This window comes from Pipra filicauda, unplaced genomic scaffold (assembly GCF_003945595.2).
Source record: "Pipra filicauda isolate LSUMZ 115617 unplaced genomic scaffold, ASM394559v2 scaffold73_size2923735_pilon, whole genome shotgun sequence".
Taxonomy (NCBI): Eukaryota; Metazoa; Chordata; class Aves; order Passeriformes; family Pipridae; genus Pipra; species Pipra filicauda.
Genome location: NW_024104909.1, coordinates 2,234,960 through 2,261,831, shown reverse-complemented (window position 1 = coordinate 2,261,831; position 26,872 = coordinate 2,234,960). Strand labels below are relative to the sequence as shown.

General features: G+C 38.5%; 1 protein-coding gene across 24 annotated transcripts in view; it reads right to left on the bottom strand.

Moving 5' to 3' along the window:
* The window catches only part of RBFOX1 (RNA binding fox-1 homolog 1), a 1,156,483-nt gene that overhangs the window by 334,963 nt on the left and 794,648 nt on the right, over positions 1–26,872 (bottom strand). Inside the window, exon 1 of one of the 24 annotated variants that reach the window (XM_027750838.2) lies at positions 13,010–13,042. The exons of the other annotated variants lie outside the window; for them this stretch is intronic. Coding sequence (XP_027606639.1) covers positions 13,010–13,027 — 18 coding nt within the window. The 5' untranslated portion in view covers positions 13,028–13,042. Of the gene's footprint in view, positions 1–13,009; positions 13,043–26,872 lie in introns of those variants that run through there. 24 annotated transcript variants of the gene reach the window in all.

Here is a 26,872-nt window from a genome sequence, read left to right as displayed (position 1 = left end):
AGCTAATGACACTGCTCCTTTCATTCCTGAAATGTTAATTAGCTCATAAGTCTGACACTCGGTAATGAAATATTTATTTTCATGGAGTACTACATGTAACTTAAGAATTACAAGTGAATTTAGATGTATTACTGAATATAAAAATCATTATTCTAAACCATGTTGTAATCTACAAGGGAGAAACACAATCCATTATTACAAAGAATTCCCTTATTCACATGGCTGAGTACTCTCCATTTTAAGCACTTTGCATTTTGAATTCTGGGAGAGCAATCTCTATTGCTTGCAAGAGCTCTTTGAAACACAAAACACTCCACAAACTTTACATGCTCTAATTCCAACCTTCAATTACATTACATTTCATTTAGATTCATCAAGGATAGAACCAATTTGAAAATATTTTTCCCCCTTTGTGACCTGAGCTTCTCAGAAAGTACTTTGGCATCCTGACAAAGAAACTGGATATGAATACCAAAATAACAGAATCATCATGTTGAACTCGAAACACTGGGGATACCCCTGAGAAACTGAAAAGGATGGGAACAATCACCCAGCAGGATCTCAGATTCTGAGAAGAAAATGAAGGGTGGAAGAATTGATGTGGGGGCTAATAAGCAGGGAAAGTCCAGAAAGGATCAGGTTAGAGAATGCTTAAGCTGGCTGGGTACAGATTAAGTCCCTGGGCCCTGATGGGATGCACTTCCACGTGCTGAGGGAGACAACTGATGCCACTGCAAGGCCATTGTCCACCACCCATGAAAAATCCTGGCAAGTGGAAGAGGTGCCTGAAGACTGGAGCAAAGCAAATGTGAGTCCTGTCTTCAAAAAGGGCAAGAAAGAGGACCCAGGGGACTACAGACTCACCAGCCCCACCTCAGTCCTGGGAATGTGGTGGAGACAGTAACCCTGGCAATGATTTCCAGGCACACAAAGGACCGGAGGGGAAATCCCACCAAGGGGATTTTCAGTCGTGCTTAACCAACCTGATGACTTTCTATAAAGAAAGGACTAGTCTGTTAGATGAGGAGGAGACAAAGTGCAGTAAATATTGCCTAACCTGATTTCAGGAAGGTTTTCAACATTGTCTCCCATCAGATCCTCACAGGGAAACTAGCACAGTATGAGGAGGGTGAGTAGGCAGCCAAGTGGAGTGAAAAAAACTGGCTGAAGGCCTTGCCCCAGAGGGTGGTGAACAGTGGTGTGATGTCTAGTGGGAAGCCAGTAACTTGCAGAGTGTCCCAGCAGTGGTGAGAAGGTAATCACTCACCACCTCTCAAAAACAGACCAGCCAGTCTCAAGCAACACCTACTCACGTAAAAAAACACTCCCCCTTCACTTTTATTGCTGAGCATAAATATATCTCTGATCAGTTCAGGTTGGCTGTGTCCAGGTCATGTCCCCTCCCAGCCTCTTGCCATCCCCAGCCTACTCACTGTCAGTGGGAAAAAGGGAAAGCCCTGATGCTGTGCCTGCACTGTTCAGCAGTAGCCAAAATACAGGTGTGTTATCCACCCTGTTCCAGCCTCAAACCTAAAACACAGCACCACATGGCTTCTGGGCAGACAATAAACTCCAGCACAGCCAGACCCAGTACAGGGATTTAAGGTTTTTAGCTGAAATGCTTCCTGAACAAGCATGAGGGAGATTTAAAGAAATCAGTGATAAATTTCTCCAGTGTGATTCCAAACGGGGTGTCCAAGAATCAGCTCCCATGTTGTGAAAGTATCCTTTGCCTAAAACATTCTTCTTCTTTAGGGCAGTCAAATGTTTGGTTTCAAAAACCAGCAATTCACAGTAAATGATCAGATGTGGAAACAAAACCATAAGTGATACTGTGCTGTGACCATGTGACTCTAAACTATTCTTCTCAGGCTTATGCTACCAACTCCTTGGATATTCATATCATCCAGTACGTTTTCTAATACACAATCATAATTCAGTGATAAACTGCTGAGCAAAATAGATGTAATTCCTATAGTTGCCTCAATTAAATTCCAATAAATTTTACAGTTTTAGAGACTATTCTGTTGAAGAGGAGCTCATCTGACAAGTAATAGAATGATGGTGTTTACATGAAATAGTTCCAAAGTAACTGAGCTATTAACATGTATAAAATCTATATGATAGCAAGATTCCCATATAGCAAATCATATAAAAGACAACTCATCCCATGAATATCAGGACTGAACCATATTATCTCTCACAGAATCACTCATTAACTCTCTCTTCTCACTACTACTTTAGATGATGCATTTTCAGATGCCATTCAAGCCACTCAATGACTAACAAGAGTCAACATAATCATTCTACAGACATGACTTGATGTAGGAAATGGTGGTTTTGAATTGAACTAAGTCAGAATAACGTGATTGAAAGGACTGGCTAAAATACACACAAGCATATGTGAAGCTGTGCATGTTGACTTTTCTCCAGGGGAACCTGAACTAAAATATTTAGCCATAATGTGCATCTTAGAAAAAGAAAGGAGATTGCTTATTTGTGTATTTAGCTTATTTGACTGTGACAACATTAATAAATTTGTTCCCTAGTAAGACTTACCTCTAATATAAATTGGAGTCACTTCACTTAAAAGATGTAGTGTCATGGAGGAAAAAAAATCTTCACTGTGTAAAACACAGCTCCAAAACATGAGTAAATATTCATTTCTCCATGCCCAACAGAATTAGACATGAACAGGCTTGCTTTTCAGCAGGAAAGATTCCAATTGGACATGTGGCTCACTTGTGTGTGTTTTTTTATAGCTAAGAGATAAATTTGACTTGTCTGTTTATAATTGCTTTTTATAAACCAATTTAAATTAAGAATTTGTTCACAGGCTGTGAACATCCATATATTAACTTAAAACAGGATTGTTATCTTTGGTTGTACTGTGTAGTTTTGCACCAATAGCATATGATAATCTTCTAAAATAAGAGAATAATGTTTAAAACACACATTAACAGTGAATAGTAAGTAACAGAAGTGCATGCAGAACTTTTATCAGTGCCCATCTCACCACAGAATTCTTTATGTCTGTGTGAGTGGTAGAATGAGATGGTTTATGATACCCCAGCTAGGTCTGTGTGTGTTATTAAATTACCTGCCTACTCTTTACAGGTCTTAATTCCACATTTCTCATTTGTCTCCAGCATATTTTTCCTATAGCATCTATAATTTAGTCTTCATGTTAGATCAGCTTTCTTGTCTTGCTTGAGAGTAACCTCTTCTACTTGTTCTAGCTTTCAGGATAATCATCCAATAAACAGATCAAAAATTGCATTATTATTATTATCAGCATTACCGAGGTACTCTAGGTAGAAACAAATGCTCAAAGATCTCGAATTTCCCATTGTTGCATGCCTCATGTTGCTCTCAGGTGCTGTGGCAGTAAACAGGGTTTGAAATACAGGAAGACAAAAAGTAAGTTCACCCTGTGGGCTGCCTTAGAAGTAGAACCTTAGTGATGTCAAGAGGACACGGTTTCTTCACATTTAACTGAGAAGGATAGTGACTGTTCTGATCTTAAATATCCTCCTTTCATCTCTGCCCCTTGACCTCTTCTCTTCTTTGTTTTCCTTCCCTCTCAGTGACACATCTTGTTTTGTCCCTCTGCACTGTCCCTGGTGCTGCTGGGCTGTTGGATTCACCAGACGTCACAGCCGAGGCCGGAGCGCGCGGGGACAGCTGGACAAACAACCCCGGCCCTCGGGATGCTCCTTCCCAAGAGACAAGCACCTCAGTTCTCTCAACACTTCCACTGGACAAAGAGCACGAGAGGCATGTGAAAAAATTACAGCTGGGCTTGGCAGTGAAAATTAGGAGTTTGTCACGGCTATGTAGGCTGACATCAGTATGGAGTACCTGATTTCAGAAGAATATTGTATGTCCACATGGTGCAATTAATCTTGAATTAATCCTGAACACCCTTGACTTGGGATATTTTCTGAAAACTTGCAAGCCAAGGCAGTACATCTGCTGAAAATAGTAAAGCACAACCAGCAACAGTTTTTGGTTTTGTTTTTTTTTTTTTTTTTCAGGTTAGGTGTTCCAGTTCTCTTCACAGAATTTCACAGAATATTCTGAGTTGCAAGGGTCCCACAAGGATCACCAAGTCCAACACTTCAGTGAATGGCCCATACAGGGATTTGTTCAAATACAAATACAGGCCCATACAACCCTGGCTTTATTAGCACTGTGCTTTAGCCAACTCAGCTAATCTCATGGTTATTTCTTACATGTGTGCTGCATGAAAAAATCCCTGCTTTTAAAAAATTTGGATTTTTTTTTTAATTATGTCAGAGCTTTAAAGCAGTTTTGTAAGCTTTATTTGGTATTCATGCTGTGGCAAAGACTACATAGGGTTGCTAATTTTTAAATCAACAGTACAATTAACTTTGCCACTTGAATAACTGCAGTTACTCTTCAAATTGATTGTGTGAGAACCAATATATTAAACATATCCGTATTCCAGTGTATATGCTCACCTATGCTCACCCTTGGAGGGAGAAGATAATCTACACAGTTCACCCTAAAGAATGTTCACAATTTGGTTTCTTGAATAAAAGAAGCATACATATGTTTTCAAATTCCTGGTTAAAGCAAACATAAGCTCAAATAAACTAGGCCTCTGAATGAAAGTTTAAATCTCAAATAAAAGTAATTGTAAGTATCTGGTCTGTTATAAATCCAGCTTTCAGCTGTGAAAAATTCACTTTTTAATCAAAAAACATAGTTCTGGCCTTCACTTCCTATTTCGTAGCAACGGATGCTCTACAAAAGCTGGAAGTGAAATACCTACAAGTGTGACATTTCTCTTGGCTGGTGCTTTTCTGTCAGTTTGGAAAGCAGAGACAGACTTCAAGTGCAGCCACTAACTGGCTGTGCCACTGCAATTTCTATAGAAACACAATTCTCAAAGCCCAAAGGACAGGGTTTCATTCATTACTACAAACATTCCTAATAAAGGGAAGATTAAATTGTCGTGATGATTACACCACTCAAAACATGAAACGTACAGTATTTAACTCAAAGAAAATGACTAAAGTCAAAGCATTTTTTACTGATTTTCCAATTAACTAATACTGCCATGAATCAAAGCCTCAGTGAGGAAGGCAGACAGACTTTCCAAAGAATACACACCAGTTCTAAACCAGAGATCTCAGCTTTATCAAGTGTGTTCATTGCCTCAGACACAGACCTCTTGAAAAACCCATGTTTGTAACACAATAACACAATCAACTCAAATACACACATTCTAATTTGAAGAATCTTTTTGAAATTAGCCTGTGTTTTCTAATCTCAAAACATTGCTGGTTGGGCAATTTTCATTTCTGTAAAATGACAAGTGGAACTTCATTTTGGGTAAAGGTTAATGTTAAGTTCTCAACTGTATAAAATGCATTCCTGTATAGAACAAACCATTGCATGCTGGTGCCTCACATTGGAGACGAATGTTCACACAGTCGAAAATAAATGGTTTTTGCATTTCAAGGTGACAAGTACAATGTCAGCCACAATCAATCGATCACTGCATAATTATTATTGCAAATGATCCATATCCATGCTGCAAACCCTAAGGGGAATTTAATGAAGCAGTAAGCACATCAATAATAAGATCTACTTGGGTCTCTGTTAAATCTCGTGATTCAGAAACACATTGTCACGTTTTATTCTTCCTTGGATTCCTGTAATTATATTTGAGGAGAAGGTAACTGAAAAGTAAAATTCAAGCATATATCAGCTTTTTTGTCTCTAGAAGGAACACCTCACCACAAAAACTTAATTAGACAAAACTCTACAAAACATAGAACAATCTCTGAAAACTTGAAATGTCAATAATCAGACTTAGCCTAACATTTTTAGCTGACAAATATGTACTGGCTGTAGGGAGCAAGGTTTTGGGAATTAAGGAACTGCCAGGGTGGCCTCTGAGGGAGGACAAGAGCTGCCCCATCCCAGACAGAGAGGATTCCAGAGGGCTTGGCAATGGATTCACCACAGGTCACATCCAAGTTTGGAGATGTGGCTGCAAAAACATTGTAGAGACAGGGCAGAAATGCTGAAAGGAGAGAGGAGCATGAAACAAAAAGAGAAATAGTGGAGGAAATGCCGAGATCTAAGAAGGAGGAGGTGTTCCATGGCAAAGAACACTGCCAAAGGGGACTGCAGCCCATGAGGGACCCATGGAGCCCAGGAAGAGTGAAAAGGAAGGAGCTGCAGGGAGAAACTATGTCCTGACTGCAATCCTTCCATGTCACTCATTGCCTCACTGAAGAAAGTGAGTTTACCTTGTGGTGATAACATCAACAGCTCTTGGTTTTGTTTCCCACTACCTGAATCAGAAATTAAAAGTGCCAAATTTAATTGGCAGAAATTATAATTGGCAATAAATAATTTCATTTCTTCCAAGGCAAGTCTGTTTTGTCTGTGATAGTGGTCAATAAGCGATCTCTCTGTCTTTCTGCTGACCCACAAGCGTTCTCAGTCCTGTTCTTCCTATGTTCTCCCCCCTCCCTGTCCCACTGAGGTGGACAGGGAGCAGGAATTTGGTTGCCAGGTGGGTCCAGCCCATGACACAATTGCCTTCCTGGAGTGGAAAGAATATGTAGTGTATATAGGCAGTGATTTTTGCAGATATGTTGGACTCCACTTTTCTGGTTGCAGTAAGAACAGGTGTATTTCCATACCAGGCTGTTACAAGGATCTAAACACAGATTCATCTGTTTGGCAAGGAAGGAATATCAACCCAGGAGCAGAAGGGAAAAAAGAAGCCAATATGGAAAGACATCAAAAGAAGATGTGAACAGATACCTAGACTTTGATGACTAAACATCTCCTTTTGTTGATTAAACTGTGAGACAATCAAACTAGTTATAAAAGCCAAATCAAGCCTAACGACATTTGCAAATATAACTGAGAAACAAGCAAAGCAAAGTCTTGGCTTGGGGACTGTGACAGCTTCTCAAACAGGCATACTTCACTGGAATAAATATCCAAAAGCAACCTATAAAGAAATTAATCTCAAGACACGAATAACGTTTTTCAATCGCCCAGAAAATCCTTCAGGACTTTCTCATTCTTCTGACTCACCAACTAAGACCATTCAAACAGTAGCTGTGTAGTAGCACATGAACTCACCAGACTGACACAGAAAAGGTATTTAGGAAGGATTTCCACTAAGACATAATAATGGTGGGACAATGGGGGAACTCTAACCTGCTCACCCAGCCGCATTTCAGGCAGTCTTTGTTCAATTCCTCCCTCACATAAACATCCCCGTGCTGATAAAAAGACACCCACGCAGTTCATTCAAACTGTGATGGAAACCAAGGCTATTAAGAGGGACAAGAGGAAGATAAGGTTAATTGGACAAATGTAACTTCTTGCTGAAGTAAGGGGGAGAAACAGATTCGGTAATTAAAGTATACAGAGTATATAAATGCAACTGCAGGGGAGAACAGAGCAAGTCTGTCATACTGCTTTACACAAAATCCATGAATTCTGCTGGAAGAATTAATAATGATGCATATGTTCCTAATGTCCTGCTAAAACTCAATTTCATGAAACATCAGGACTTAGGTGTATATTTGTGTCTAAAGGGATGCATGTTGTTTTAAACAAACAAAACTGTCTTGCTTAAACCACCATTATGCAACTCTGGATATAATGGAGCATCATGATTTGTTCTCTTGTTCCCATTCCTACCCCATATAAATAATAGAATATTGTTTTACTAAATACTGTAGCAGGTCAAGAAAACCCTTGAAGACTGAATGTACTGAATGACCAAATGTTACTGTCAACTATTCTAAATTGAAATCACCTTTCTCTTCTATTTCATTTTTCTTCACACTAAAAAGGTGATTTTGCCAAATCTCTTTGTATGCTGGTGTGATTTTTAGCTTCTGTCATCACAAAATGAATTATTATACATATGATTTTTAAGTCAACTTATGTCTATTTTCCAAGAGATACCAAGAGATATCCTGCTGAGAACTGTCTCAAGATTCTACCATAACTATTTGTAATCCTGTTTTCATTCAACATCTCTATCAGTCCTTTTATTTTAGCCATCAAGATTGCAGATTTAATACTTCATTATTCAGGTTTATTGAGTCAGATACCCTTGAAGGTCTTTAATATTCATCCCAGCATACTCCATTATTAAATCATTTTGTATTTTTCTGTGTTAATAATAAAAGGTACATATTTATTCGACATCAGCGGTCAGGCAGTCAGACAGAGAGGATGAAGTTACATGTTTTATTCAAGGTCTCAGTGGAAAGCAGCACAAGGATCATTTTGACTCTGAAGGTACCAGCAGCTTTTCAGCTAATATGGTTGATTTTTCTTAACTAAAAGTACCTAAATATCTTGATTACTCTATGCAACAAAATCTATACTGCTGAAGTGTTCCACTGACAAAGTTTTCAATGTACTCATGGGGTCTTTCAGCAGCTGCCTGTAGCTCTTCCAGCACTGTAAGAAGTGCACTTTGCCTTAGTCTGTGGCATTATTGGGAAGCCCTCATTTAAGACAGCAATACTTTGCTTAATGAACACAACGTCAGTGCTGCAAAACACATACTAAACTCACTCAAAAAAGATGAGCATTGTATTTGCTCCTTATTCCTATTTTAAAAATCCTAAGACTTTGTTCCTTTATTTTAGCGTTTTAGTAATCTTCACATCTGTTTAGGGTTCTCATTTCCCTTAGATGAGAAGCCTTTACAGACTTGTCCTGTAGCACTTAGTGCATGAGGAGCACAAGCCAGGTTTGGAATTCTGCTCTTGCTGAACTCAGGAGAGAGAAAGGCACACTCTGCCCCTGCACACATTTGGCAGTGCATAAAACCATGAAGCCTTTGGTCAGCTGAATGAAACACCATCTGCTTTTGAACATGTGAACTGACACAGGCTCCTACATGTATACCAAGATGTCTTTAAAAGGAGAAGCTAACTCACAAAAGCACCAGAAATGCAACCATAAAGAACTTTCATCTCCTAAATATCCAGATGAAATTTCTGGTACAGCGTTTCTGCTACTCCTCTTCCTCCAGCCTTCTCCCCAAACATTCATCTAAGGAATGTTTTGCTAATGCAGGCAAGTACAATTCTCTATCTTGGACCCAAAAGCTTTATTCCTCAGAGTTGTTAAAACAGTGTCCTATTGCCAGAAGAAATTATCTTGTTGCTATTGCATACACATTTTTTTCAATTTGTTTTTCTGTACCTGCCTACTCTAGTTTTGGGGAGAAAAAAAACAAGTTTCAGTTGCTGGCATGCTTTCTGCCTTATTTGATCAAGTATTGTTCTGCAGCTGCTACTGAAAATCTCTGCTAAGTATGTACAAAATTTCTGACAACTCATTCCCTATTATTAAAAAGAACCGCAGACTGACAGGAAGAAAGCACATCTCTGACTAATCAGACATTAATTAGATGTTTATAAAATTTATAAAATTGAATTATTGTATATTAAGGTAATTTTAGTTCAGCATTTTCACGGCATATAACAAAATATGGAAAACTAGTAATTTGTATTTTAAAAATGCATTTACTGATGATATTGTTCCAGTTTTTCTTGACTGCACATGACTTTTTCAAGAGATGTAGCAACTTTAAGCTCTTGGCTTCCAGCTCAGAATATGGAAGATGAACATGAGGTCTGTGAGAACCTCATGTCTGAAGAACCAGAAGGAAAACAAGCAATTGTGGAACTGTTTGCTCAGGAAACAAAAAGTTGCTCATGCTGTCAAGTAGACAATCTATGCTTGTTTTTCAAAATATGAAAAGGAGCAGATTTGGAAGACTGTGGACTCTGTGGAAGATTCTGAGCAGTCCCAGCTTTCAAGCATCGACTTTGATTTCACCCACCCATAGTTACACTGCTCTGTCCAAGGCAGGCACAAGTCAGCAACTTCAGAGTTCTCTAACTGAAAAAAAAAAAAGAAAAATCACTCCTTACATTCTGAGAAAATCACCACCTCTCCTGGGAGGTGAGTTACACAACAAATGGCAATGCCAATCTGCAGTGATCCAGCACACCTTGCATCATCCCTGCAACACTCCTGTGCTGGGGAGGAAGGTGCCTTACGCTGCAGCAGGATCAGGGTCTGTACCCCCGAGAGAGAATAAAGGTCCTTCTGACGTCAGGATTTAACTGGAGTCCCCAAGTCAGCAATGCCTGAAAGTCCTCAAAGTTTATTGGTCCCTTGAACTCTGGTTCCCACAGCACAGGTGTCTGTACACGGAGCACGAGACCAAAACCTCTTCTCCTCTGGCTGTGGGAGGAGGAGACTTCAAACATCATCAAATTGCTTGGGCTGGCAGCAAATATGGATTTCTCTTGACAGAGTTAACTTTTTGAAACCTTGAAATACAACTAATCGAGACTGTTCCATTCAACAGACTGAATCACTGGCTGTACTCTGCATTCCTGCAGAATGTTTTTGATTTTTAGTGAGCTAAACGTGTTGTTTGCTTGCCATAAAAGGAAGTTGACATCACTGCCATCAGTGGAATTAAAAAAAAAAAAAAGACACCAAACTATTACAGGATACTACTCAGTAGGGCACTATAAAAATGTGAAGAAACCACACTTTTCTTTGTAAATATTGCAAAAATATTTCTACATTATACATGAAATGAAACAACAGGAGTCAATAGTATGAAAAAATCTCAATCAATGCAATAAATTAATTTTGCTCCCTTTATAAGGGGGAAGACTACATTTCCACACAACTTGGCTACTTTAAATTTTAATAATATTGCCGAGGAGCTTTTTATAATTATATAAAATATTGATGTGGTGCCAGGAGAAAGCATTTCAAGTGCTGCTGTGAGTTTATGCATTGCACCCACATTTGTTAAAAGCCTCTTGTTTACATACTGAATCTTTTACATCTACATACACATACACGTGCACTTAATGTATACAGTTTAGAAATCATACCACTGCAGAAAGAAATGTTCTATGCATACAGCTCATCCAGTTCCAAAAAAAAAAAAAAAAGTAATAATGTTCTGCTACAATAAAAAGAAAAAGTTAATTCTCTGCTTCTTCCTACTAATCTTGAGATTTTTATACTATCAATTTAGATTAGGAAAGGTCAATTGCAAGTGGGAAGAATGCTTAGTACCTAAGTGTAGTAGTGCCAAAAGAGAGACAGGTTCTTCAAAGAATTCTCCTAATCAAAAACCCAAACCAAAACAGACATCATAAAATATAAGCAAAAGGACAAAATAAAAACTGAATAAATACACTTTTAAATATGAAATCCTAATTACTGGATGCTTTGGAAATTAGGAAGTGGTACCATCAGAAACTGCTTATCACTGAGGGGTTTTTTTGCTTCAGGCACATGTATACATCTTTAAAAAGAATAACTAGAAAAGTTCATCAATAACAATTAAAAAAACACACTGAGAATAATAGATATCTGCATAGCTACCCCCAAGAAGATGTATTTCATTCAATTTTCAAATTAACAAAGATTCCTGGGCTTGGGGAGGAGGGAAGAGCACTGGTTTTTAAACCTTTAGAGCTAGTGGCACAAAGAAACAGAATAATACACGTCCTTTCACCTCAGTGTGCATGTTAGAAAAAAGGGTTTATCCTCAAATATTTACTGTGTGTCTCTTTTGGACGATTTTAACTATAACAGCACAACACAAACTGATTGAAAAATGGACTATTGCAATTTAGTGACCTGACTTTTAAATCTTAAAATAGAATTCAATTAATCCTTGCATTAACAACAACACAGCTTCAATAAAGAATCAGAGTTAAAAATAAGCAGCAATCGAGGTTGCTGTTACATGCATAGACAGTTGCTTGTGAAAATTAAAGTGACTTGTACTACAGAACACAGGAAAAAAAAAAGAAAAAGAAAAAATCATCAGGCTCAGTGATTGGTGAGTTCCCGAGACGATAGCACAGGTCAAAGAACTGAAATAAGAAACTTAAAAGTCTGCATTCAGTGCCTTTTGCACAGACAACAAAAGTTACTACGGTACATTAGAGGGTCTAGAGAAATTAGAAGGAGCCATAAAGGGAGATTTACAGCGTGAACTACGAGCGATTTAGAAAGAGAAGGAGCGATTACTGATAATATCTCCAAGACTTAAATGTTGCTCCTGTGCAGCCCCTTCTGCAGAGCTGGCCCAGATTAGCTGCACGCCTTTCTATTTTTACATACATTTAAATTAAATAAATAAATAGATTGTCAAATGAGATTAGTTTAAAATATTTTCCCAGAAGGTGTCCAGGCTTTGAAGAGGAACACAGAAATGCTTTTAAGTACATCTATTTGTTCACTGATTTCTTTGTGGGGTTGTTTGCTCAGGAAAAAAAAACATGTTCTGTACCGACACCTGGATGAATTAACAGGTTAATAGCTTTACTAATTCACAGTATGCATGCCACAGCACAACATTATTTTTAAGGTGAGCACATTTTGCTGCAAGGAACCAGAACAGTGCTGAATATAAAAATCACAGGAATAGGAACATTTTATCTATTTCTTTATCTGCGGTTGTCAATTGCCAGAAACTTCAAAAGCCAAGACAGACTGTGACAACTGCTATAAAAACAACCAGGTTAAGCAACACACATTAGAAGTTTTAATCATATTGAGATTGTCTCATTTCTTACAAAGAAAGCAAATTCTGAACAGCCACAAGTGATGCAGCATTTGTTGTACGACTGAACCACAGAGCGAATCTTACAGACACAACTGCAATATTTTCTAAGGCAATGAAAAGAAAGCAGTGCACTATGCCACATCCTGCAAACCCCGAAAATAAATTACAGCTTCACGTTAATGAACCAGTTTGCTCAAACTCTCACTGGAAATGCAAGCACATGGACTGCACAGTGGCTACGCTGAGCTCTCCTGCAGCACACACACCTTTACACGGCAGCAAACATGCTGGGACTATAGGCTAAAATCTACAGTCCCAAAGTCAATTTATTAATAAAAGATTGACATGGAGAGAGACACTACCTACCCACAAATACATCATCATCTTGAAAGAAATCAAGGGCTCTGTCAGCAAACAGAAGTCTCCTTACTTCACCAAGTATGTCTGGAAGGAAAACTGAAAACAGTGGGTAGAAATCTTGCCTTTTTCTGTCAAGTCCTCACAGTTCTCTTCTTATACAAGGTATTTTTTTAAGTTTGTTTTTGAGAATAGCATTCGTTCAGTGGCTCTTTCTGCTTGTGAAGTGACTTGCTTCAGGCTGTCTTTTTTCTTCCCTCTTTCTCCCTAACTCAGTCTGTCCTTTCTTTACTGTCAGGCTTGCTTAGGTAACAATTCTTGGTGTATCTATTTAATGAGCAGGTCCGTGCACTAAAGGCAGCCAACTACATTGGAGAGAGAGGAAAAAAAAAAAAAAGAAAAAAAATAGTAATAATAAATAAATAAATGGGAATATACCACTTCCTGATTATTATTATGGGATCTACAGACGCCCCCTCCGCAGGAATTTATAGGAGGATTTCTAAGACGTCTTGAGGGGGGGGGAGGAAAAAATCCTCAGAGAATAGCAGGTGACTCCGGTGGCACTCAAGCCATTACCTCTCCTTGCTAAAGGACCCAGTTCACAAATCCTGCATTTGAGAAATTTTTAAACTCAAAGCAAAGCTCCTGCAGAAAAGAAAGGAACATGTACTGCACCCTGCTTCTCCTTTATCTCTTTAAATGTACTTCAGATAAAAGCCGCATCCAGTCAGGTCAAGGCCTTTCCCAATCTTATTACGCTGCACAGGAGCGTTCAACACACTTTTCTACAGCCATCTACTGACTCCACGGTGTTATTGCTGCTGTTCCTGCTGCTGGGAGAGAGCTGCCAGGGTGAGGAACGGGGAATGCGAGCAGTAAATCACGCCAGAAGGAAAGGTGTTTGCGCTAATTCAATTTATTTTTGGTAGGGTTGAGGTTTTTTTTCTCACCGTAATACACGTTGTAAAACCAAAATCTGAATTTTGATTCGGGTATTTAATAAAAGTTAATAAAGAGAACTGGATCTTTTGGTCTTTTTTTTGTTAAGTTGGAGGTGCTTTATGCAAATGAGTGAGCATGGAAGGGACTTGGGGTTTTTTGGACCACAACTTATAGTTTTATCATTTGCTAAAAAAGGCTAAGAAATCATTTGCAAAGGCTGAGAAAGTACTTTTAAATCGTTTAACTAAATACAATGTATTTAGTTAAATCGATCAACAGCATCCTCAGGTGAGAAACATTTTTTCAATGTAGAGAAGACAAACCCTTGGTCACTTTTAAGGTTGCACTATTGGACTTGAAAATCCCTGACCTTGTGAACTGGCAGCACATCACACCATGACCATAATATGCTTCAGGTATTGATGTGGAAAGCTACACACACAGTCTGTCTGCTAAGTGCACCAACTACTAGAGTATATACATAACAATTATAAATCAATAATAAATAAAAAGAAGTATAACAAAAAAAACAGCCATGGGATTGAGATTAAACAGAAATTTTGTCTTATTTTTATGTTTGATTATTTATTCATTATCTTTGGTCACAGACTGAGCACTCCTTCAGAAAAAAAATTGTTGTTCTTTTTAACTAGAGACTCCCGTCCATTTACATATTCAGTCTAACCATATAAGGTAAAATGCCACCTAAATAATTAAAATGCTTTAACTAAATAGCATAATCGTTCACTGCACCAGGGCAGGTGGCAAATGGAGAGGCACCTGCTGAAACAGCCTGTAACAAGGAGACATAATAGCAAAGCAGGACTGAGGGGAGCAAACAAAAATCCATACTCCCAAACCAATGGGAAACTACCACCAGGGTGAAACCCAAATAAAAATAACTGCTCTAGCACTAACATTATTTAACAGAAAAATGAAACTATGAATTCATATTACACCTAACATTAAAATATATAGAGAGAAGTTTATATAGATAAAGAGATACATATAAACACACAGAGCTATTCATGTTTGACCTGCCAAATATTACGTCCAGGTAAAAGGTTGCTGCCTCTTTTATTGGAGGCAGAAGGGAAAGATTTAACGTAGCAATTACTGAAGTGATAACTTTCACTGTAATGTACAAGAACAATAGCATTTTAAATAAGTTTAGTGTAGTCTCATGAAGTAAAGCCACTTCCTTTACACAGATACACTTCAAGAGGAAAAGAAAAGCCTTTTGTTTACAGTTTGAGTTGCTTAAATCAGTTTAAGCCCCAATATTCAGCATTCTAAATGGCCTAACCTGGTCACCTTTAAGCTGTACACTTTCACCTCATTTAGTCTTCTGCATAGTGCACTGTGTTCAGCAGTCAGTTACACTGTAATAAACCTGGAATATCATGCTAGAATGAATTAGATTATAGTGCTTAGGCTGAAAATACATTTTCTGATAATGTATCTGCACATCTGCCAGCCAGCAGTTCTCTCTGATCTGTGCACCTCAACTGAACACAGCAGGCTTTAGAATTTTCAAAGACTGGGTAAAGATTTTATTAATATGATAAAAGGCTGTGCACAGCTATTGACTATAAATCACTTTTGTATCAAAATTTCCCTATTTTGGAGCACAGGCAGCATATAAAACTTCGGTGAATTGTTTCCCGAGGCTTTCAAGTAATCTTTCTGTATTCTAAATTCTCTTCATTATTAAATTGGTTACTCAATCAATTCTTCGTCTCTTATTCCTTCAAACAGGTGGAACAATTTCTAATGCAGCTATACAAAACCACTCATTTGAAGTGTTTGATTTTTAGTGTAGATATTATTAAATACTTTGTTCGTTCAGATGATCTGTAGTTTCTGCACAGGTAGAAAAACCTGGATAAAAAGATGATTGAAAACAGGTACATTACTCCGGTTTTTGCACCTATGACTGAAGTTTAAACCAAACCCTGTGCACTAAGGTTAGTTCTTACACATTCTAGATTTGCAAACAGTGGCAAAAAAAAAAATGTAAATAGAAGGTACTGACCACAATAATCTTAACAAAGGCTGGTCCAAGACAGCTGACATCTGGTCCAGGTTAAAAGCTACTGAAATCAATGAGAATCTTGCTGTTCCTTTAAAAAAACAAGCAGTCAGAAACTCTGTCACAAATTTGAGTATATGTTATTTGCTGATAACGGCCCATGTCCTCTGATGCTCCCAAAGACATTATATGAGGCTCTTCCACAGGTACTTCAGAGCACAGCATTTCTGTGCAAGCTCATACCACCAGCCTTAACTTTTCTGATCAATCAGAACATTATATATTTTCCCCTAGGGGATCACAAGGGATTGGTGAGATATTAAGGGTAGATTAAAATAGTTGCTAATAGCAAAAATGAAATAATAAATTGTGTATTCGTGATTAATCAAGACTAGTTATGTATGTGATCAGCACATTCTTATTGGCACCTAAGCAGTTCAGGTTTAAAAAAAAACAAACATAAAATCAAGCTCTAGATTCTAAGAGTTCCATTACCTTATTAAGGGCCCATAATTCATGGACATCTCTTGGCATATTTATTAATGACACAGAAGATGGGAAATAGCATTGATATTGCTGCTTACTGCATTGCAAGATAAAAAAAATGCAAACTAAGTTTTTCTTCCTTTAGAGGATGTAGGAGCTGCAAGAACATCAAAGTAATCTCTGTGCTCAATGGTACGATCTCTATTTTTCTAGGTCCTACATGAACATATAGAAGGATATTGAAATCATATATTTGATTGCAATATGGATTGCAAAGACAAAACTTATTGACTTTAACAAGTCTATGTTTTCAACTAAAGTCTGTTCTTCAGAATTTAAATCAGAGGAGGGATTTAATAATTCTTTAAAAAAAAAAAAGTTTAATAAAGGAGGGAGGGAGTGTGATGGTAATGATTATGCTGACATTACTGGTAATGAACTGGTTTCTTTTACTTAAGCTTCACCAAGAAAAGATATCAATGATGCACATGATACATGAGCTGCAACAAGACTAAAATCTCACATAATTTACACAGAACACAAAAAATAATTTGAAACATTTAGAAAGCTAAAAATATTTGTGTGTGTGCTTAATTTCCACACTTTAACGGCCTCATCTATCATTGCTATTTATGAAATGAAAAACTGCAAATGGTTAGGAGGTATGGTAACAAAACAAGCCCTTAATCTGCTCTTAGATCACTGCAGCGTTAAGGGGGTGGGTTTTGCTGTTGCTGTTTTTCAGGCTTTTGCTTTTTGGATTCAGCATAACTGCAGAGGAGCAACTGAAGCACAACTTTAAGTATGCTTCAGTCGGTTTATAAACTGTTCTCTGTTTCCACCACACAGTTTTGTTTTTTTTTTTTCATTTTCAATTAATTTCTACTACTTTACCACTTCTGACGCTTTTGATGCAAGAAATTAGTTTCTGTGTTCATTTGCTGCACAACAAGGTCAGAGTATAGTCCGAGGGAAGCCTGAGGAGCAACCAGCCAACAATCTGGTCATTAGGCATCACCACAATTTAAAAATATCGAGTCAGGATTCCTGGCTGTTTGAAGAACTGTGTTCAGTGCACAGTCCAAGGAGTGACAAGCAGGACAGAGACAGATGGGAGCCTCCTCAGATCCCACGACACATGCATGGGATGCTCACAGCTGATCATTTCCCATTAGACAGGAAAATGAAACTTGCTTGCCCTCTTCTTAGTACATGTTGGGAAGAACCATGAGGGGTCTGACCCTTTGCTTGGTAAATTCACTCCATTTGTGATGTTTCTGGAACAAAGTGAGCGGCTCATTTCTCTCAACATTTAAACTTCTATCCTGACAAGACTTTTTGGGTAACTAAGAGACTATAATTAACCCAAACCAAGTGATCATTGTTGGATTGGTAACAGCTCAACCCCTTATCCAGAATTTCAGTGGCAGGTGTTATTTTGCTCCTGCTTTTTCGCTGGTTTTAGTGAGACCAGACTCAGTCAATAGTTCTGCCAAGGAAAACTCTGGCAGCCAGAGGAAAACCTCACATATTCTCTCCTGGTTTTAAGCTGTCACAACTGGGCTCCAGCCTCAGTCCTGATCAGGGAGGGTGTCACTGTGAGGTAATGATGGACTTGATTTTACTTAGAATAAAGTCTGTGAAAGAAAAATACCAGAGAATTAACACAAGGACAATGGGATCAGAACTTAGTGGCTACTGGAAAACATTGTTTTAACTCAATTTCCTGAAATGTTAGTATGGCTCTCCAATTTCCTTCTGGATAACGCCCAGCTGTTTCTGCAAATCTTCAGCTTGATTCAGACACTATGCTCATACAGATCACAAAAAGACACACATCTGGTTCAGCATGTAATCATTCACACTCCAACAAAGCAAGCTGGATATCAAATATTGAGTACCGGTAACAAGTGGCTCTTGATTCATCTGTTCCTCAAGAACTTAGATTGGTTGAATAAAACTGAATGAATTTAGTATCTCAGGATAATCTCAAGCAGAAAAAAGAAACTAATGTCATGAGAAAAATTACCTCCAGGCAAATGTTTGCTTAGCTTTAGTCAACATCTTCTTTCCACTGCCCATAAAATCTTTGATCCAAGAGAACACAAAGACAACTTACAGTCTTATAATGCATTTTTAAAATCCGGTACAGGGTATTTCCATCTTCACAGCAGGACACATAATTATATTCTCCTTAGGACAGGCTAAGCTGAAACCAACTATTGCTAACTATTATCTGTTTGTTGAAATACAGGATTCTCTTTTCAAGATACTACACTCAAATTTGCTTTGGGTAAAGACCTTCTACCCAGTAGTAGAGCCAACTAATCCCATTCCTCAGCTGATATTAGCCAACATGCTGCTGCCAGCAGAAGCATAAATCAGTTCACATCATTTGATGTAGGGACATCATGGGGCAGGGGGGAGGGATGACATTCAGGTAAATAAATAAAACTTGCCACACTTGCACAATAAATCAATACAAAGTTATATCCATGACTTCTTTAAGTAATTTCAACTATCTTAAGGTAAGGTTTTGTTTTAAAAAGCGGGGTAGGGGTTAACATTTGATAATCATCACTAACATGATAAAAGGTTGCTATTACCAATGACTTAAGGACTTCTTCCCTGTAATTTTCAGTTTATGAGTTTATAAATTGCTTTGTTATTTAGTGCAGGCTCCTTAAATCCTGAAGTCTTTATGCACTGGATGATAACAAATGGATCAGTTTTACCACTTATAATAGTTCAGTAAATCATGAAACAGTCTACCTTTCAGCAAAGCCATCATAGAGAACTTATCACAGCAAACCTATCAGTTGTTATTTCTGCCTATATACCTGACAAAGCTAATTCATGCTCTGTCTCCTTGGCACACTCGTTTTTTAACAAGGTGAGAACAGCCTGGTAACTGTATCATTGTTTTGATTTGGTGAGGGACCTGCATTTCCACAGTGTGTGCTAAAAGCACACCTCCTCCTCCCAGGCTGATGTCAGCAGCGCTGCTACAACAGCCATGGCACAAGGAAGCCAAAAAATCTGCTCCCAGCCAGCTGAAATCTTGGGAAGAGCGGCAGAACCAGCCTTGCCATTAGGCTGCTCAGGATCTTCAATCACAAAATCAGAAGGGCCTCCACAGCAGTGTCCTGGTGAAGGTGTTGCCCATCTCCAAGGCATGTAAAATGACAAGCAAGCAGACACAGGGGCAGGGTTTTAGGGAGGTGCTGTAAGGGGGGAAGGTGTGTATGTTGTATGGAAAATTAAAACGCTAAAATACTGGCCATTCAGAGAGAAAACAGGGAAAAGAAACAAATAGGAGGATTCACACATCTACAAAAATAGACAAGAATCACAGAATCTGATGATGCAAAAAGGTGATGCTAGAGGTGCTGGCCACTCCCAGTACACAAGAAAAGCACTGAGTTGACTCTGTGAACGAAACAGCTGAGTATGTAATTTTTATTGGGTTACTCACTATTGCTAAATTACCTGTCTCATTAAAGCTGGTTTTTGTGTACCATGTACAACTGTAGAGTGTCAAACTCTGTGTACACAACAGCTGGGGTACTTTTTACAGAAGTAGGTGCTGTGTTTAATAATCAGGGACCTCGTGTGCAAACGCTGGCACACACTTGGCACACTGAATTCCCCAGTCAGGTACACGCAGTCAGAGTGATGCTCTGGCAGTGGCATTGGTCTGAAAATAACTCTTCAGAATCCTCTTCTGATGTTCTGTTTGAAATTCCTAGTCCTGATTCTCAAGGAAATCAGAGACTGCTTGAGGAGCTGTAATGGCACCATCACATCGAGAAAAGGAAGCCGTGATGCTGCTCTTTAATAAATCAATTCCTCTTTGGCTGCCTTCCAGACCACAAAAACACTTGGGCATCTTTGCCTGCCTTTCATTTTGTGACTTGTAGGACTCTCTCCATCATCTTGATGTCTCTAGATATTCTCCACAGCCCTTTCTTTGTTTTTTTTTTTTTGGCTTCTGTAGTGAGATTCACTGAACATTCCCCTTTAATAGGTCTCAGATTATGGTTTTCCAGCAACCCTTGACATTTACTGAAACCATCTGTGCACTAATGACAAGTAAGTAGCAAGACAACAGTTAAGTGTTTTCTCAATACATGCACTGTGCTGTATGTACATGTATGCCCAAATTTGGATTTGCAGAAGTGACTCAAATTATTTTGAGATCACTTCAAATATACTGAGAAACTTCTGCCCATCAGTCCAAACCAGGTGAGGGAACCCAGGGAATGTCATGAGACAAAATGAGATGAAGAGTGCCTGCTTGGAGCCTGGTAGGGGGAATGTCTTCCTGTTGTCTTGGAGCATGACTTATCTCTGAATGGATCTGTTCTTGTTCACACTGAATGCTTAACAGTACAAAGACTCATCTCTAGATTTAGAATTTCTTTAAACAGGACACAGTTGTTTTTGAAGGACAGGTATTTCTAGAAGAATTAGTGCAAGATGCAACTACCTGTAAAGAAGTCCTTGTAGTTGAGTAGCTGCACATGCACCCTGCAGGTAAATGCACACAACATTGCTCCAAGGAACACACTGAGACAAGAGACCTGTGCCTTGCTTTGCCCACAGTGACAGCAGATGATGCCCAGGTCACTACACCCCTTCCAACATCCCCACAGAAGGAATGATTTTTTCTTTCTCTGGTCTAAAAAATTTGGGGAGTATGCAGCTTATTGCAAAAGGTCAAATTTAGAATACTTTTGCCTGCATGTTTCAAGCATTACAAAGCCTGTCAGGCCTCTGATTCTACACCCACTTGCACAGTAACCCGAAGGCCAGTAAATCAGACAATGATCAAACCAACCTGTGCACACTTCAGACCACCCCACTGCCTTCTGGTACTGTCAGAAATTCCTTCAGCAAAGTGGAGCTGGATTCCCTGACTACTCATTCTCACAATTACAGAGTTCACTTATCACACAACTCTTTTGTCTGAAATCAAAATACTCCCTGCATTCTCTCCTTACACCAGCTGCCCATTCCTTCAGTTATTAAATTGATTGTACATTAGAGATGCCATGCTTACCTCAGACACTCTCCATTAGGAGAGATCCAGCCTGTACACTAAATATTTAATTTGGGCTCTGAGATGCTCTGAATCTATGTATTCTCTATTTTCCTAGGGGGTTCATGGTTCATATCAGTTGGATACTTCTTCCCCAGCAACAAAATGCAAAGTTAACTATTTCCAACAGCAAATGCACATGTACTGACACTGAAACAAAACAAAATAAAACAAATTACATCCTATTCTGAAGACAGTGAAATTCTGGAAATATAACCTCACTCCCAAATCTAAATGTAGATTCTTCTGGTAGCATAGACTGAAAATACTTTTGTGTACACGTGAAAACTGAGATTTTTTTTTCTTCCTCAGGAGGGAAATTGTCCAGTAGCATCACAAGGAGTGATTGTTCCTCACTTTACTGTCCCACCTTTCATCAGAGACAAATCACTAACGTGATGGCAACAGCAGCCTGAGATTACTGCACAGTTCTGAAGCACTTCCCAGGACAAAACATTGTTGGCACTTTGAGCGAGACTGAAAGAGAGCAGCAGCAAGGGGCCGACCCAACATCTGCTGCTTTTGTCTTCAAAAAAAACTGTGCACATGGGAAAAAGGAGCAGCCTGTGTGACCACAGCCTTGGGTAACAGCATCACTACCCCTTCTCTCTGGGCCTACATCAGTCCCAATTGGGCTCCACACACAGAGCAAATTGCAAAATGCTGATCAAAGCCATCACAGTCTTTTACTGCTTCTCACCGAGCAAGACCTTGCTAAACCACAGCATCTTGGCAAACAAACAATATTAAAGCATTTCAAAAGATACTCTGATTTTTTTTTTTTGACATATGAAATTTAATGTGCTGCTGTGGAATACCAGCAAAGAACATTTAGAATTGGGTGCCCTGCTTCTATTTAGTGACAGTCTCTTAAGTCCACACAGAGCAAAGGGGTAAACCAGCAAGGCTTCTTTTCCATTACAACCTGCACTTCAAACAAGGAAACTCCCCACGAGCAGAGTTCATTAATGCAATTCTTTAGAGGCAACAAGACTCCAGACTGCAGTATCAGATTGCATAAAGCCCATCTGGCCACTCAGAGGTGATATTTTGTGTTGTTTTCCTCTGAGCATTCAACTCAGCTGCTCTCCGTGCACTGAGTCTCCCTGTTCACCAACCAGGCTGAATTAAACCCTTCCATGGTTATGGATATCCAAACAGGCAAGGCAAGGAGCACAAACACCTGATTCTTTCTTGGATTAAGATACATCTTTTAAGACTACTTCTATGCTGCAAATTCTGATCGTGTTTAGATTCTTACCTCCACCTGGCCAAGGAAGGAATGTTCACTCCCTGTTTTCCCTGCAGTCCAGCAGGAACCCAAGCAGCCAAGAGGCAGAGATGTGCACCTGACTGCTCCATCCAACACACCAGCAAGACTGGGCTTTAGTTCCAGCAACAGAGCAAAAGAAACAGTGCAGGAACATGGCAAGCATTTGGCTGGGATTTAGTTCAGAAAACCACGCAGGGACATAAATCTGCTTTTGCTTTTTACTGTAATAACATCAAAAAAAACTTTGTTTCAACGGAGTTTCCTCTACATTCCATTGTTGTACTAATTGTAATATGATTACAGTTGCGTGTTTACTCAGATTCTTTCCAGTTTTAATAACTAGAAAGTTATTTTAATAACTTTTATTTTAATAAGTGTTTTTCAACCCTTTCAAAATAAAACCTGGATGATCCTGAATGAAATGTGAAAACACAATTTCGTTAAAAAAAATCAAAAATAGGATTTTTTTTCCCTTTCAATCTTTTCTAAATAAAAGTCCACGTTTTTCATATCATTATATATTTGGTATCATAGAAGCCACAGAGTTCTCTAAAAATGGTAAAAGTCTTTTTGAGACTTAAAACCCAATACCCTTACGTATCATCTTGGAGTCTCTAACACCTTTTCAAAACAGGAAATTAGTGAAAAAAACCCACTTTTTAGAATTATTTTGGCTCAGTCAGAAGTATCTCAATTTTAATGTACTGAATAGAATATGGAAACTATATTTTTTTGCATCCAATACATCTGACAAGTGTATAATAAGCATTGCTTACTGTTTTCAAACCAGAAGGAACTGCATGGCAATGTTGGCACACCACGACTGCTCTGCTCTGATGTCAACATGTGAACAAATTCTAAAATTTGGATACGTACAAGTTGAGAAAAATGTTGTTATATTTTTAACACTGATGAATATTCAAAATATTTTACTGTCTCTCCCTGTAAAATAGATACTTTGGATATAAGATTATCAGAACTGAAGGAAATCCCCCCAATCCTATACTATCCTATCCACATTTCCATCTGAGCATGAGGGTAGGAAGATGACCAGCACCCAAGTCCTGCACATTTCAAGGGCTTAGGATAAATTATGTTGGTGAGTTAATAGTCTTTCTAGATTTATATCTGGGTTTTTGGGATATTTTTTTTAAAAAAAACCCTCTGTTTAAAGGTGAAGGAGAATAGTAAACAGTTGCAGCAACAGACCTTTGCTGTATTTTGAATTACTACTTTTCAGGCAAATAAAAGGAATTATTTTTCTTAATTGAAAATCAATTAGATTTTAAATGTGCATTTTAATGGAAGTAGGACTGAAGCAGCCCAGGTGTAACATATCCTTAAGTTAGGAGCCTACAAAGTGAGCCAAAACTCAGAAAAATAAACTACCTTTTCAAAGGCATCATTATGGAACATGTTGCCAGGTTTTTACTTGGGAACTGTGGCAATATCACGTGAAAATTCCTGGGAGATTTCAATATTAAAGATGGGAAGTGCCAGTTACAGTGGGAAGAAAAAAAAAAAAAAGAAGAAGGGGTGAGCTAAATGATGAAGAGTCTGGATTTTTTTTCCAGTGCCTGCAGGTTTTAGATGTAAATGTATGTGCACAAAACTGTGTGCCTGGAATTATTAGGAAGCAGAAGTATTTGCAATCTTCAATCCATCCTAAGTAGCAAACAAATGATGAGTTACCTACATCACATGAATTGACTCACCATCATCTGATCATGAAATATTGTGGAAATAAAACAGGAGATTAATGCAATCTACCTTAAAATTCCCAGATACTGTGCTAAGTACAAAAGGCAAACCAGAAATTGAGGATGTATCTGAACCAGAGACTACCTGGGCCAAAGGCAGTATCTTACTCTGTGCTTGTGAAGTGCCTGTAATTTATGGTGCTATATAAATGATTTTTAACAAGGATGAAAACAGTTGTAGAAAGCAGTAGTTCAGAGAATGGGAGGGGGAAAAAAAAAAAAAGAGAAATGAGCTGATAGCATATGAAGTAATCTATAGCATGAAGGGAAAACCAACCAAAAGGTAATAAAACTATTCATTATGTGCTCTTTGGAGGGCAGCTGCTCTCAAGTAGCAAAGTGACCTTGAGATGAACACCACTTTTTACTTCCACTATTGTACTCAAAGACATCTTAAGAATGCAAAGGCAGAGACAACTGCTGTATGAAAGAAATGCTGTAAATGGAACTTGTGAGCACAGAGGATATCTGTATTTTTGCCCATTACCTACGGAATGACAGATTCCATGGCATCTGCTTACATACTCGGGACACATCCATAGCCACTCCTTCACATTAAGGGCTTAAATTTCTGGTATTAGTGGAGCATATAAAATGCCTGTGATATGAGGTACTTGGGTTTTATATCTCCCTCTCCCTGTCTAAGCCATACTGTCTTTAAAGCTAACAGAGGTGATCAAAGCTTCAAAACACACACCAGCAGGAGGAAAAAACACTCCCAAAACAAGGTCAGCTTCTCCCAGGGGTGCAAAACAACAAAGATGCTACAAACCAGCAAAGCATTTCTTGCCTTTCTCAACTTCATGGCTTATGAAATGCATCCTCTAGATCTCCTGCTACAAAAAGAAGAATACCAGCTGTCCACTGACATTGGTGACTGTCTCAGTCAAGGGGCACTTGGCCTTGTTGACCTTCATGAGGCTCACCTTGCTCCAGCTCTGCATCCTACCCAGGTCCCTCTGGATGACTTCCCTTCCCTCCAGTGTGTGACAGCCCCACACAGCCTGGTGCCATCAGCAAACTTGCTCTGGGTGCCCTTGATCCCACTGCCCTTCTTTAGGATACATTAGGAAAGCATCAAAAAGACACATGTAAGCATGGATGTATGTTTGCTGATGTTACTGTCCCAACAGATTCTGTAAACACAGTGAAAAGTGTGAAACTCTGGCTAATTTAATTTTTTTCTAAAGAAATTTTTGCTGCAAGGCTTTGTGAAGACAAGACAAATTATTAAAGTTATTTTTGAAATTCTCTACTTCTCTTCATCTGTCTTCCAACAACAGGAATAGCTCCCTGCTCGAGCCCAAAACTTCAAGATGGTGCAAAACTACTGTCAGCTTGATAAAACATGGCTTGGTTTGGTCTGTTTAGTGTACCTTCTTTTTATTTCTTTATCCTGCTTCCTGGGATTTTGTACCAAGAAAACCATTCCTGCTGAACACAAAGAGAGACTTGGCTTTCAGGACAACTTGGGATTTTGCAGCAGAATAGAACAGACCACAGTCACTGTTTAAGTACTAATAAAAGATTGCAAGATTAAGAACAAGTACACACTTCTAAAATCCTGGCCAAAGATTTCACCCTTTATCTAACACTATGGTGGATGTGCATGTCAGCTACAATCTGTAGGACTGGATCTTAAAGCTGTATTTTATATATATATATAAATATTGATATATGTTTGTATGTACATCCATACATATAAATATTGATGCATGCATCTGAGTTTTTGTTTAGGATTAATTTATTCTTCCTTGTAATTCTACTGCTTTGAAAAAATTTGGCAGCTACTTAAAAAAAGCATAATCAAAGGGTTTTGTAGAGTGGCAAACCTGACCAGTGTAAACAAGAAAGGTTTAGAAGGATTTTACAGAACATAAAATGACCATTAACATCAACACTAGGACATGATGCCCATATTATAATCAATATTCCTTCATTCTCTCTACTTGAAAAAATACTGGTTCAAGAAGTCAATGTTGCCCAGTGACTGCATGTCCTAATAACACTACACTGTTTGGATAGTTCATATAAGATAAGGGTTTTTTCAGTTATTACAACATTCTTAATGCTTGTTTTGTTCCCTTTAAAAATCTAGTTGCTCTGTCAGTTATTTTCTATATAAGTAAATGATAATAGAAATCCACCATGCAGAAGGACCAAAGAGTCCAGCCCAGCCACCTGCAACTGAAAAGCTTTTCCTGTTTTTTGGGGTTTTTTCACCCTCGTGCCAAAGAAAAATAAATACTACAAGCCAACAGCACCTCCAACTCCA